The 14502-nt window shown below is 40.4% G+C and overlaps 1 protein-coding gene across 2 annotated transcripts in view; it reads left to right on the forward strand.

Annotated features, from left to right (window-relative positions):
* The first annotated feature begins 8824 nt into the window (after positions 1-8824).
* LOC119646919 (serine proteinase stubble) overlaps positions 8825-14502 on the forward strand; it is a 64432-nt gene continuing 58754 nt past the window's right edge. The window contains exon 1 of one of the 2 annotated variants that reach the window (XM_038047594.1): positions 8825-9597. In XM_038047594.1, coding sequence (XP_037903522.1) covers positions 9414-9597 — 184 coding nt within the window. In that variant the 5' untranslated portion in view covers positions 8825-9413. The remainder of the gene's footprint in view (positions 9598-14502) is intronic. The other variant, XM_038047596.1, reaches the window with a different exon arrangement.

The raw sequence follows: 14502 nt of genomic DNA on the forward strand, positions 1-14502 counted from the left end.
AGCCTACTTTGAAACGAAAAGAATCAACGGTGGTCGTATCTAAAGCTTCAACATGGAACCAAAATAGCACAAAATGACGAGATACTAAACTGTAAGATGTTTGCGCTAGAAGATTAATCATAAGATAATTGCCGCAGAATTCAATGCGTGGGCCTTATAATGGGAAGTGACGAACACTATATTCTGTTTGCGATCTTTACGGAGTTTCACATTATACAGGCCAACGTTGGGTACGTACCGAAATGCTTTCTAGTTCGTACCCTCTATATTTAACCAATTCTGGTGACTAATGATTCTTAAGCCGATGAAATGCGCGGACTGTTTTTTCTATTCTTGGTGATGTAGCAGGACCTCCAGCTCAGCGATATTTAGTTTGTTGAGCATCCCATCACTATAACATATGCCGATCAGGTCGAACATCAAATTTCAATTTTCCTTCTTTGTCGGGACGGAATGAGCGTCGGGATATATAAGGCTGCATCTTACAGTCTTGTTCATAAAGTTTTTGGGTCTGGTTCGACTGCCACCTGCATTTCATGCGTTCATGGACCGGTTGGCTGGTTGGTTGGTTTTATCTATCCTTCTGTTAAGTCGACTCTCCGCTTGATGAGTGAAGTACGTGACTGCGTGTGCCTGTATTCTTTCAGATTGTTGCATTGTCCGGTATGTGGCATTCTTTCGCCCCGCTGCTACCCACCATCAGCACCTGCAACCTTTCCTGTGATTGGGATCAAACATGTTTGTGGCCGCACTAATGATAAGGTTCTCAGGAGAAAATTTTTTCGCCTACTACTGAAAGATGCACGATTCCGTAGCCTATATAATAACGAAATGTATGGACGAAACCACGATCATTTGGCTGTGGATCAAATCGAGCTTAATTGGCTGCGGTGGGCGGGTCACTTAATCCGTATGGGTGAGGACGATGGAAATTCTGCCTCGAATGGAAAGTTGACGTATGCCAGGATGCTAGACAGATTTTAGAAATATTGAATTGGTGAACCTTGGTGCGCAACCGAGATGTCTCGGGTCCGAAACTAAAGCTGGTTTATACTGGACACTGGTTATTGTACCTTTGATGATGATGATGAGGCATGCAAAGCTACAATACCGGGAAGTTATTTGCACAACAGTAGGAAATTAGACGAGTTGAATTGAAAAATTTCAAAGTTGACTGTCAGCGCCAGAGACTTTCACAAAAGGCAGAGGAGAAGCCCGAACATTAGGAGCATGAAAGAGGGATGCCGAGACATTCGTTGCAGGTTATGCCGAGACACTCGTAGCAGGTTATGCGGAGAAGCGAACGAAACTGCGACAGAAAATTATGCTTGGACAAAAATACGACCCAGTGGGACATTGTCTACAAAATTGTAATAAGTATGTAACGTGGGTAAAAAGATGAAAATGGACAACTGTTCAACAAGGCTATTCCTTGGGTCAATGTGTGTAACGAATCTGATTCGAAAAGCAGTGGCCGTTGGTAAGTGCTGCGTAGTAGTGACGTTACATGTGACCAATTCCTTTAATTTGGTCCACTGGGGTTGAAGCAATCATCTTTCAGTTAAACTGGGTTCGCTTGATTATTTAGCTCAGTAGAGAGTTACCTTTCGGAAAGACATTGCGGATGCGAGATACACGACGGGTCGATAAATACGTGGTTTATTCCTTATGCTACTATAATTCCTAATGATAGGATTCCGTGCTTTAGATGCGGCAACCAAATATAACTAATAATGAAGCCTGTTTAAATTATTGGGTGTTTGGGGCTTCTCATCCAATCCCGTCTTTGTATCTTTTTGCCTATCTTCAGAGATTGTTTGTTTTGGATGGAGAAAAATCGCTTCCCGGGCGTCCTGCAATTCGAGTATCATTCAGTGGAGAAAGAACTTTCTTGCTATGCAATCGACAGACATTCGTCCATCTTTTCGTGATATTGATAAACTCTCTCTAGCTGAAATGAAGTTGTTGGTTATGTCCCAAAAAGACGTCGCAAAACCTGGCTGAGTGTGGAAACGTAAAGGCAGATCGCTGAACGTAAGGAGGTGACGTTGATCGCTACGAGTAGGGGAGTGTCATGCACCAGAGCTTCGTTGCGTAGACAAAGGATCAGAAGTATAGCATATCGTTCGTAGCGACGTAGCGAATAAACCAGTGAGACGCTGACTGCGCCAACCGGGAGGCCGCTAAGTGTAGAATTCCTTATGACCAATTTGCCGGCTGGACCATTTCACTATATATCTCTCTCATATTGCGGGAATCCGGGTAAGACAGACCTTGAAAGAACTACCCAAACTGTTCAGTTCGACCTTGTATTGAACTCCCGCTAACTGTAAACCTTTGCTGATGGTTCGACTTCAAAAATCATGAAAATGGATGGATTACATCTCATCCGCTTTAAAGTCACGAAGACAGTACAGTTCACATATGTTAGAGTACACCAGATTCGGCGGAAATCCCCTATATTAGCAGAATCTCCACCTGAAAGATGCTCGCACACAAAGTAAGGCTAGGGGATTCAGATGTGTTGTTTAGTCCCCAAATACTCACACTTCAACTCCACACCCCATTCTTGATTCTTCGATGAAAAATACAGTGTCAAACTGTGTCCACTCTGTCCTGGTTGTCCTTTGTAGAGACCCCTAAATAGCGTTGGTACAGACATGGTGGAATACTCTTTCTATGTATGTAGGCGTGTTGAAAGTTCAAGAGGTACGATTTTTCCATAATTGTCACTAAATGAATATCTACGATCTGCTCTAGTGCTTGCAAGACAAGACAGCTAAGACTGATGACGTAAAATCTTTTGCGGGCTCTGTACAATGCTATTAGCAATAAATAAGGTAATTGGTTATGCACAGTGAAGTGTGGAAGCCGTCGTGGATCCTTATTTGAAATCGAAGGCGCGAATGTCGGGCTCATACCGACTAAATATTCCCATATGTTCAGTTTTTGACTGTTCACTGTTACCGCTTTGCGTTGTGTTAATTGCGGTAGCTTCCCTTATATACCTCCGCTCGACTTTTGTATCTTTTATTCGCTGGTGCACCCATTTCACAATTGTAACCACCACGTTTTATGCTGAATTCGATTGCATCACCAGATTTTTCACCATTAAATGGTAGTTAGCTCAATTTCAAGGTATCTACTTGAGTTTTCAAATCTTGGGTAGGTGAAGAAAACGTGACCTATATTTTTAGCTGGACCTTCATACGTACGTAGGACGATCGGGCGCCTTATCGTAATTCATGGTTCGTGGTTTCGTTTAGTCCACAAACTTATGTTTGGTGGTACTCGCCACACAACTAACATTAATTACCTCATTCGCCAACTTTACTTGCTCATCGACTAAAATATTCACTAGGATTATCCCCCCAATTACGCATTCTGCCTCATAAGATACGATCCGGTAGGTGCAATTTTCTACGATTTTTATCGCTGATGTGTGTGTGTGGGCCGCGTATAAATAGACTTGACGGCTCGCGATTAAAGTAATCTTTTGCTATATTTCGGACCGACTATATCTGGAAGCATCCTTGACAGTGATGAGCAGTCGAAAATTACTCACAAGTATTTTAGCGATGGCTGAGAGCGAATAACATGTATATCAGTTGTCTGTTTCCGCCGCTTGGTGAAAAGTACTGATTTCGTTTTCCGTTTTGCAAGTTTCAGCCCGAAGTATTCAAGCCAAGACTTTGTCATCCAGTCTCCCTCGCATAGAACTCTACTTCATTGGGGGGATTAGATTTTACGACCACTCCAAAGTAATCTGTGAATTTGGAAACAACGACTTGCTTAGGCACTGACAGCCGTAGAATGCCATAATACATGTTTAATAACAGACGACCCAGAACAGACATCTTCGACCCTTCCTCCGAATCATAAAATTGGATGTTGGTTCACTTATCAGCCTACCTGGTTTCAGGATCAATAAAAGCTTTTGTAATTCCATTATATGGGGAAGAACCCTTCTTCTAGGCACTCCGCTGGTTCCTTGCATAGGTTGCTGTCAAAAGCCTTGGCATAATCGATATAGCAACTAAAGAGTCAATAATGAGTTGCTCTTTGCAACCTCTTGACCCAACTCGACTGCCCTTCTGCTTCCCGGACAGAATTTTGTTGACCGCAAGGTACGCATTACCGTGCCACTAATGATGGACGTTATGAATTTATAGAGGGTTGGTGAGCAAGTAATCGGTGTCGTGTCTGCGGGGTCCTGCGCCGGATCCTTCTTAGGGATAAGGTAGGTAATCCCCGCAGTGAGGAATGGTGGAAATTCCTCCGGCCGACTCATGACCTGATTTATGCTGTGAGCCTACCGACCATGTATACTGGTGAGCTTTTTGTACCAGAAGCTCTGCACCCGATCTAGACATGGGCCCCTCCAGTTCTTCGAGTTGTTTATGGCTTATCAAACTTACTCTTCGGTAAAATCCGCAAAATTCATGCCAGGCGTATTGCCATGGCGGGTGCCTTCGGTGGTGATCTACTCAGCATGCTGGGTGGGTAGCCCCTAAAGTCCACGCCAATACCTTTTCGATTCCACCACCGAAAACTACACTATCTGGACGCTCTATCGGGGTTCGTTGAGTCATCTGAAAAAACTCCGCTGATTCATCGGGTACGTTGTATTCTGGACACGTCTAGAGTGACTTTCGCCATATCGTCGTAACCGACTGCATACGACAGAAAGTTTCTGCTTTAGTGTGTCCAGATTTCCAACTACGGGTGTCCCTCTGGGAATGGCCTAATTCCTGTAAACCCTCTGCATTTTATTCTTTACCCGTCTGCTGCCATTGCCAGAGCTGATTTGAATCAGCCTAGCAATGTTCTACCTTAGTAAGTCCCGTCGACGTTCCAGATTTTCTTTCTTCATTATTTTATTCTTAATTTAATTTATTTACGATTTACATTATTTTCGCTTAAGCTTTTTGGTTATTTGAATGTGGATTTTTCTTTTGGTATATTTATTTTGCTTTTAGTTACTTGTTCTGAGTTGACTATTTCTTTTTGCTTTATAACTTTATTTTGATTTTCATTTCTTTCTTTTTGGCTTGAAGATTTTGTTTGAATTATCTCGAGTGGGGAATTAGTTTTTCATTTTTCTTTGGCCGTTTTTTATTTTTAAATAGCAATTATTCCCTCGACATTACCGCCAGGAGCTCAGTTAAACTTGGCACGAACACACGAGGAGAGATCTTGTAGGTTGGGTTTTTCATTTCATGCATCCCAATGTTTGGGAGGTGGACAACTATGTCGCGCCAGGAGTTGAAGGATTGGTTCAAGAGCGAATGGCTGCGCTTCGAGGCTCGAATTCGAACAGGCACTTAGTGCATCGGGCACTTCAATAACAGTCTGCCTAAACTTGTGTAGTATATTTTAGTGACAGACGTGACCACGGACATGATGTTAATACTCGTGGCGGTGGACTTAATACGAATATTTTTTACAGACTTGACAATCGTGTCTATACACAATTATAGCGTTACGTTGCTTGCTTCACGTAGCTAATATGGATTGCGTAGCACTAGGTAAAAACCCGTTCTATAAATTTAATATAAGCGTTTATTTTGTACCAAATTATACAACCATACTGCACAATTAATTATAGAACAATTGGTACAATTTGTGGCGTATTCACAATTGACACGATCTATTCTTACTCTAGAACTAGACTGAATCCGTGGTCCGACCTTCGGCTTTTTTATACCTGCGGAACATTCCAGAAAGGCGTGCATTTACTTTACTAGAGAACTACTTTGCGCCTATGACAAGATCTCCTTACTAGCACTAGAGCCATCTGTTAAAAATTACCCTAACTAAATATTCGTTCTACTGTTATACAATTTGGGTGTCCTGGCTAATTGTCATTACTACGAGTCTAATTGACGTCACATATATTTTTCCCAAAGTGATTTTCGTCACAATAGCATTCTGGGAGCTGGTTTTTTATGGCACTTAAACGTCTTTGGCAATCAACGAGTTCCTCTTTCAGGTGGAATTAGCCAACAGACGTATTTCGAATGCTATGTGCTTATGAACACATCCTGTTTAGAGATAGAGCTGGAGATTGGTACTGGCAGATTAATACGTGAGGCTCTTCACCAGCAGTTTAAGGCCTTTCTATATGACTGGGATACCTTAGGCTGATGTGAGATCACACCCAAGGACCATGCGAGGGTTTCTACAGCTACTATAAAGCTTTGTGTTTGCTAGCCAATAGGCTAGAACATTCCTTAACAGAGGACAGATTTCTAGTTTCTATGTTGTGGGCTGAGAGCCGTCATTCTGAGACAACTTCTCTACTTTCCATCTAGTACGGTTGGCGGGCTTTGTAAGTTAGTACGGCAGAGCAGAGCGACCCTCAATCAGGCTTCCTAACCAATTGCACAGTTATTCTGCTGAATCTGGAGAGGAAATGAGAATGAGTGCACCTCGGGGAATCCTCAGCCAGATGAGCAAGTTTGTGGTTTAGATTTGGCCTGCTGGAATTGTCGGGTTGGACTTTTGTACGGTGACCGTTGGGAGGATCCCAAAGTCTTCTGCTAGGGCTGCCGCTCCCAAACACACCTAATCCCGTGAGCCCAAAGTGTCGAGTTCCGGAGAACAGCCCCAATCATCAGGGCGTTCTCAGAAAGTTGTTGTTGAAGCAGTTCAAATTTGCTGGAAAGTTTGGAAAACAAACAAATAAATAAAGGAGGGGCAACATTTTGTTTCACCAAATATAGGCATGTGAGGTATCAAATGGGAAGTACTTTCGAAGCAGGTATTAGTTTTGGCATTGGTTGCAAAGGGGAGGAATGCGGGGTCTGAAAAGAGCAAATGAACCAAATCGTCAGTCAGCTTTTTCGTTCTTTTTTGAAAAGTTGGGTTTATCTAAAAAAAGAGCAGTCCGTGGACTACAAAAGAGGAACTAAGTTGCTTCCCAAGTGGTCCGGTCCGTCACCAAGTGGTTGCGGACTCAGGACTCCCAGCATCCTCAACAAAAAAGAGCAAATTGCTTCACTCAGGAACTATCCAACCGAAAAATTTGTAAAAGATATGATGGCCCATGACCATCTAGGCTTCGGAATACTCTCCGATGCGATATCTGATCAAATTAAGTTAATAGCAGCATATTATTATATTTTGAACACTTTTTGCGAACCCCTTAGGTTCATCCTAGATCCGTCAAATGGAAAGCTTGGTGGAAATTTTCTATTTTATTTCATTTTGGGACAAATTACTACTCCCCACAAGATTCAATATCGTGTATATTCAACGAATATACACTACGGGCTATATAAACGAGAAACCTTCGTGTGGTCAAACATTCTTACATAAAAATCAACAAAGCCTTTCATACCTGAAATACTAAGCTTCCCGTTTTGAACTTATTTCCATTTGTGTTCTTCTCCTTTTTATTCAGAATGGAGACTCTATTTATTCTTCCTTTCCTTCCTTTCCTGTTTACCTTATCAAAAAGAGTTAGACATCCGATGCAATAGACAAATGTTGTGATATCTAGCGAACTACCAATTTCCGGTAAATTGTTCCAAGTGGGGATTTTTCATACTCGCTGGTCTGGGGCAACATTTTTGTTGAACCGTTTGGCAAAATTAAATATAAGCTTGATAGTAATAAAAAAATTTAGGCCACGGATGTTATTACTTGCATAGTCCCTTCATGAAATTTAATAAGTCATTCCAATCCGGGAGGAATATTTCAACATTTGTCTTAGTCACAAAACACTAAACGAAACATTGCGCACCGAACACATTGCTCAGCGGAAAGTACCAAGCGAATCTCCAGCATTTTGCAACGATGTATCCGCTTTGGAAAGTCTCTTATTTCGAAATCATCAGCGCCACTTGAAAACGAAAAGGTAATCATTACATTTTATGAATATGCACTCTAATGAAGCACATACAAGTGTTTATAAGCTTTTTGTCTGTAAGTGCAATAATTAGTTCTTAAAAAACAATTAAAATGAATACATTCCGCTCGGCAGGCGAAAAGAGAGTTTCTGCAATTTGGAAATAATCATAAATTTGTGCGTTACATAAAACTTTTTAAACCCATCTGAAGCCCAGCTTGCCGTAAAAAATGGACCTATTACTTTCGAATCGAACTTAGCCGTGACCATGATCTTGGAAAGTTGAATAAATGAATACTCCAAGGAATATATTCACCATATTATCTGGCCAATTGAGTCGTCAGTGAGTTACGAAAGAAAATTGGAAATTGAACGTTTTTCAAAAAATATTGCCAGCGCTTAAAAGGCAACTACTGCATCACGTAACAACCTCAGGCCAGAGGCTCATATGTAACAGTCGCTAAAAATTCATAATGCATACAAAAACGCGAGCAGTAGTTGAGTGTGTCAAATCGCCGAAAGTTGGGGGCACCAACAGCAAAGTGTTTATATCGAAAATGCAACCACAATGTTTGCACGAAGAAAGGCAGTGATGGGGTTTTTGGAGTCTTTTGCCTCCGTGAGAGAAATCCAAGGGCAAAATTTAAGATGAGATTGGCATTGCACATGCTATATTCACCCCAGTAGTTTTAACGATATTTGTGACTGCACTTTGGAGTAAATATATAAATTCGCGGAAAAACATTGTAACTTGCGTTTACACTTTTCCACCATTTATTAGAGTTTAGTCATATTTGGTGTAGTTAATAACAAGGTTAAATAATTGTATCCATGACAAAAGCTGTTATCTCACAAACTGTATGCGGGCATAGGAAATGTAGCAACAACAACCAGCATAATTTTTTTAAACACTTTACTTTCCAATCAGCTGAAGGCGACCGACAGCAAATCCAAAAGTTTGGAGTGTCTGTGGTACACTGGAGGTTCGCCGTGGTCTACAGTCGAGTTTCGATGATCCAAAGTGCGGTAATTTGCCGCATGACTGGTTCGGGACACTGAGAGCTTTGGCGGTTTAATTTCGTACTTGATGACGGCTATCAAGGATTCTGAAGAATACTAATCGTAGAATAAATCCATCTGAATGGCACTCGACGTCGTCTGCGGAATTGCAATAACAACATAATGTTTTCGCTCTTTGTGAAGTGGTAAAAGTGAATTCAAGAGTTTGTCGTGTCAAAGACATCTGAAATTAACGCGAATACGGTGGCAGAAAAGCGAAAACAACGATTGATCGAAAGCAATTAAACGAAATGAAAGTGAAAAGGTGCAATAGTTTAAAATCGGACAATTTCCATTAACAGCGATAATGTAAACATGGTAAATGCATGTGGAGTTTAAACCCGGGTCGCAGAGATATGATCAGTGCAGTGACCGCGAATGTTTATTATTATTATTGTGGATACTAAATACTTGAAAAAGCGCAATATTGAAAGAGAAATTCAACAAAGTGCATACGGACAGGCGATAGTTATTGCACAATCACTTTCTAGTCAGCTTAATCATGCTGAAGTCACATCTGAATTACCTGCTGTTAATAGTGTTATATTTACTACTGTGCACTTGCAATAACCTCGCAAACGATGCAAACTATAATTCTGTATATAATGAAGCAATCAAGCCTGAATTAAAATCAGCAATAGTAAAAGATCTACCAAAGGAATCAAAATTTTTCGACGACTTTGACTGTAAGTTCACTGCGAGTTGCTCGCTTAAATCTTTTGTTTTGTCACATTATAGCAAAAGAAACATGCAATGATTGTACGGCATGAAAACCTACTTCAAATAATTACTTGTTTGTATGCTCTATTCTTTGGGAGCAAATTTGAAGTGGACTTTTAATATAAAAGACACCACTTTGTACAATGACATCGGTAGCAATTAAATTTTCCAGAAAATGGCTAGTAATACTCGTATTCATCGCCGGCCTCGGTTAGAACCGTTGTCGCAGATCATTTTACCCATTAAATTAGTCAATATATTCTTATGGACACATGATTTTTACATGGTATGAATGATTTCAGAATTATTTGCAAGGACACGAAGATTTATCGTGGATAATTGTTGGATTTTCCGTGACTGGTAGATCTCATTCTAGACAGGTTTTTGAGTATATATTGTTTTGCTTTGTTTCTATTATATGTGATGTTTGGCTTTAGGAGCGTGTGCACTGCGTTTAATGGCGAAAAGAGTAATAAGTAATTATGAACTTGGATATTTAACGTGTCTACTCAAAAAGCCTTTTCAGATTATTCGACGATGCCCAAATTACAACTGCGCAGAATTTTCTTAGCGGCACCAACACGTTCATCAAGGGAGGGGGAATTTCTCCCAGAGCGGGGACTTTCTAGGGGCCCGGTCATATAGTCTTTAACAAAATTGGATTAATTATCAAAATTCGCAATCCCTGGCCCAGATTTCCCCCCGATCATAGATAAGCATTGTGATAACATCTGCATAGTAGGCAATTTTGCAGGAATAATGTTCGGAGTGCACTCCTGGATTCTTTTATACCAAATAATATAAATAATATGCAGAGAAATTTTGTGTCGTGATTTCTGTTTGTGAGGCAGTCAACTCACTAATTTAATAACTTAAAAAAATTGTTTTGTATTACAAGTGTCATCTTATTGCCATTAAATTAGCATATGTTTTCTCTCAGCCGAGGGTAAGAGGAGGAGATTTTTAATTGAACTGGACTATCGAAATAACACTTTAAAAGAGATGTCGATGCTGAAATAATGCCTTTATTGCGGTCAACCATATTAAACACGAATTATGTAGGAAGTTTCAATGAAACCGATTCGGCATTTAGTCCAAGGTTTCAAAACAATTGATTACATTTCACAGTGCAGAAAACTACGGTGCATCCCAGCAAAACTCTTTTGCTTTGGAAATGTTTCTTTGGAGTCCTCGCGATTGAACAAAGTGCATACGAATTCTTCTTTTCAAATAAAACCGGAAGTATTGTGTGTATTCTATTTATCTTTGCGAAGTTTGGCTTGACTCCCAGCGTTTACGAAATGAAGGTTTAAGTTTAGCCTCGGCCTCGATAATATACCGTCTGAACTTCACTTTCTAACGTGCACTTGGGAGTTCTTGTGTAGTACAAATGCTTCACATGCCGGCAGAATGCAGCTTGTGAAGTCTATTAGAATGTATACGGCTCCATTGTCAAAGATTTTACATAACTTGGCATTTTGCTTGATTATTCGGGCTGATCCCCTTTGTATCGCACCAAAAATACGACGCAGGACCATTTGCTTAAAATTTCACAATCAAATATTAACATTGGTTTGGTAAGTGGAATTTGTTTTAATTCTGTAGTTTTTTGATAGCAAAATTGGGGAACCAAATCGTCTATGCTGGGGTCGGCCGGATTCCAAAGTATTATTTTATACATGTTATTATTATGCACTCTCGTAACTTGGCTCGAAATCTACAAACAACTGATTAGTTGTAGACCGTCCAATTTTGAAGCTATCTCGGCATACATCAATGATCGGTTGCGTATATCGTCTTAGTCTTTTTCAATAATTTTCGTTGGGATTTGTAATGACTTATTGGGATTGGGCAGAAACTATCATGGCGGCTTTTTCTTGAAACCTACCATCGGTGCCCAGTTCCGAGAAATGACGTTTTGGACTCTGAGAATTTATGAGCAACTAATCAGTTTTGTCGGTTGGTGAATTTATCCACCCATCCCCCTAACAACCGATCCCTTGCATAGATTATATTTTAGATAAAAACAATTCAAAATATGAGTAATCTTGCCATAGGGCCTCTGGAACGTGCTGCTAGTTGGGAGCGTTACGGAATAGGCCTAAACCAAAAAAGGAGCGGGGGTTATTTCTTGAGGGTGAACAGCTGTTGTTTTTTCATTTAGGGCCACCTCTACGAATAGACTTAGCCTTTGCTATAGTCAAGCCTTTAAATAAGATACTGAGGTTGCAGTGGTCCAGAAGCGTTTCGGATGCGCCCGCTATAACAGGACACCTTTTGACTCTGATTCTGAAATCTATCAAGCCCTTTCTCCGTAATTTTTCATACGTCTAGTCTAAATATTGCATCGCGAACTCACAATAATTATGGGGACCCTCCATTTTTGCGGCCTAAGGATACTAAGAGAGGGTGGAGCACCAGGCGCGATACTCGAGTCTCGAGTTTTACGGCTCTATATGGGTTTCGAGGAAGTATTTTTTCCATTTACAGTTTAGCTTCGCAAGTATTTTTCAATAGGCCTTTTATATTTCTCGTTCCAGAATTGTCCCATGCATCGGTCAAACGGACACGTAGTGAATAATACGTGAGAGACTTATGGATATAGAAGGAACCTCTTCCCCCAAATTTCCAAGTCTAGCTAGCACAGAGGCGTGCAAGCGCGTATCGGCGGGGCACTTGAATGAAACTTAAGTATAAGCAGACGGACCTTCAATCACTTTTTTATATTTTTGGATAAATTACTGGTTCTATGTCAGTTTAAACCCCACAGGATGGCATTCTGGTCGTCTCCCAATCCCAGTAAATCATTTCAGAGTTGTAATGCATAAAAAACAGTCAACCGTCGCTGAAATTTTAGGGGAGAGTTTAACTGCCATAAAATGTTTTTGTACCAATCCCCAAGCAACCCTTTATGAGGCTGTATCATGACAATCAACTTTTCTAAGGGAATTGTTAAATATGCTTTGGTTTATTTCTTATTTGCGTCAGTATCCCATCAACTGTAGTGCTTCTGATCGTGTAGGGCTGCTTAAACCCCACTTAATGATGGGGATCGCAAAATACCTTCCCCATTTTCAGACGTTCCTAGGATTATCGTTTGAGCGAAGCCAGCCGATGGAGTCGAACTCAGCAACTTTTCGAAGTATTTAATCCATTTAGTCTTGATTTCATCCCGGTTATTTAGAATGCTTCCTTGTCAGGTTATTTAGAATGCTTCCTTCTCATTTCGTCGTCTATTGGCAAATCCTACGACCTCCTCCGTAATTGTCTTTACTCCGTTACGTCCGCAATTGTTTTATTGACACGTCTGTCTCCACTAGATAGTCTGTTGTAAGTTTTAGCGTGCATTCTGTCGCCACTTCAGGTAAGAGAAAAAGTCAGAAAGCGAAAAATTTGCTTAGAAACTCTTATTTGGAGAACTATACATTGTACTTGTTATTAAAATAAACTGCGACTATTTATCTGAGTGTAATTACGCGGTATTTCTAGCGATTAAATTATTTGAAATAATAATAACTTGTTTTTCCTATTCGCTAGTGTTGATTAATTACAGGAACAGGAGTAGACTTGTTAGTACTGATGAAGGGAACAAGTGGTTTCCGAAATATAGGTATTTGCAAGTTCAATAAATCAACATCACCCAATAGGAAAAACAAGTTTTTACTATTTCAAATGGGACTATTTGTATATTGTCTTATTCGCATTTTACGATTACATAAATATAGTTTCACTCATCGAAGACATAATAACAACAAACGGGTTATTTAATAGTAGAGCTCTACGCCTCAACGGAGCCTTCCGATACAGAAAAGAAGACGGTTTTCTATGTATAAGCAACTGAATGCCAACGCCAGTCCTTAGAGTGATTTTGAGATTGCGATTGGTCATCTAAATGCCAAAGCGGCTTTAATTACCCCTTGTTCGGACATATGATTTAGAAGCATGGTGTTCGGCGCCGTCTGCTACTTCATCATTTTCAGAAAAATGCTTAAACACAGAGCGTACCACAAGGCCAATTGGGTCTCCTTAGGTTGTCAATCAGATCGAAAGCATTGCGGTCAGCAGTATATTTGCTAGTTATTTTCTGGATATGCATAACAATAGGGGTCGTCACATCAGTTACTAGTAAGCATTTGTCACCTTTGATGACATTTTTATCAAGCACGACCCAAGTTAACGCCCATGTCCCAAAGCGGCGCTGTAAAATCTAGTTGGAATCAATGAATGTAAAGGATTGAAGACTCCAGTGATGAACATGATATATTCAAAATCTAACTCTGTAATAAATCCCCTTCAGTGGAGCTTAGTGGGCGCCATGACAAAAGGAAGTTTATTGTTACCCTGGTCGAGGCAGCAGAAACTACCGGAAATAACAAAGAATTTAGAAGCATTTTGAAAGACCTTGCAGGTACTAGTAGATCTTCCAATGTTCTAGCGAAGGCCGTTAAGAGTAGGTTCCTTATCTAAGTTAGTGAGCAGCTAAGCGATGAATGGCATATCATTACGAATATCTATCGTAAATAGAGATCTTTTTACAACAGCCTTTGCAGTTTTGGCGGAGCTGTAACTTATGCTTTTACTGGGAAACTGAGACTGTGGCAGAAGGAAGTGATCATTGAGATCCGGAAGAAGGGCACTAGTTTTGAACACGATAAATGGAGAAGTGTTGGCATACTTGCTGATACTTCAGCATTTCCGAAGCATGATCCAGAACAGGTTGGTTCGCGATCAAGATTTTTTTGTACTGATCCCATTAGTACCCTGACAATCATTTTGAGAAACATGTGAAGCTAGGTTTAAGTCTTCATCCCCTTCTATGTTCGTACCAATTTTTGCAAGTAAGTTTCTGCGAATTATATGCCCATACCTTC

Source organism: Hermetia illucens, chromosome 1 (genome assembly GCF_905115235.1).
Source record: "Hermetia illucens chromosome 1, iHerIll2.2.curated.20191125, whole genome shotgun sequence".
In the NCBI taxonomy this organism is placed as follows: domain Eukaryota; kingdom Metazoa; phylum Arthropoda; class Insecta; order Diptera; family Stratiomyidae; genus Hermetia; species Hermetia illucens.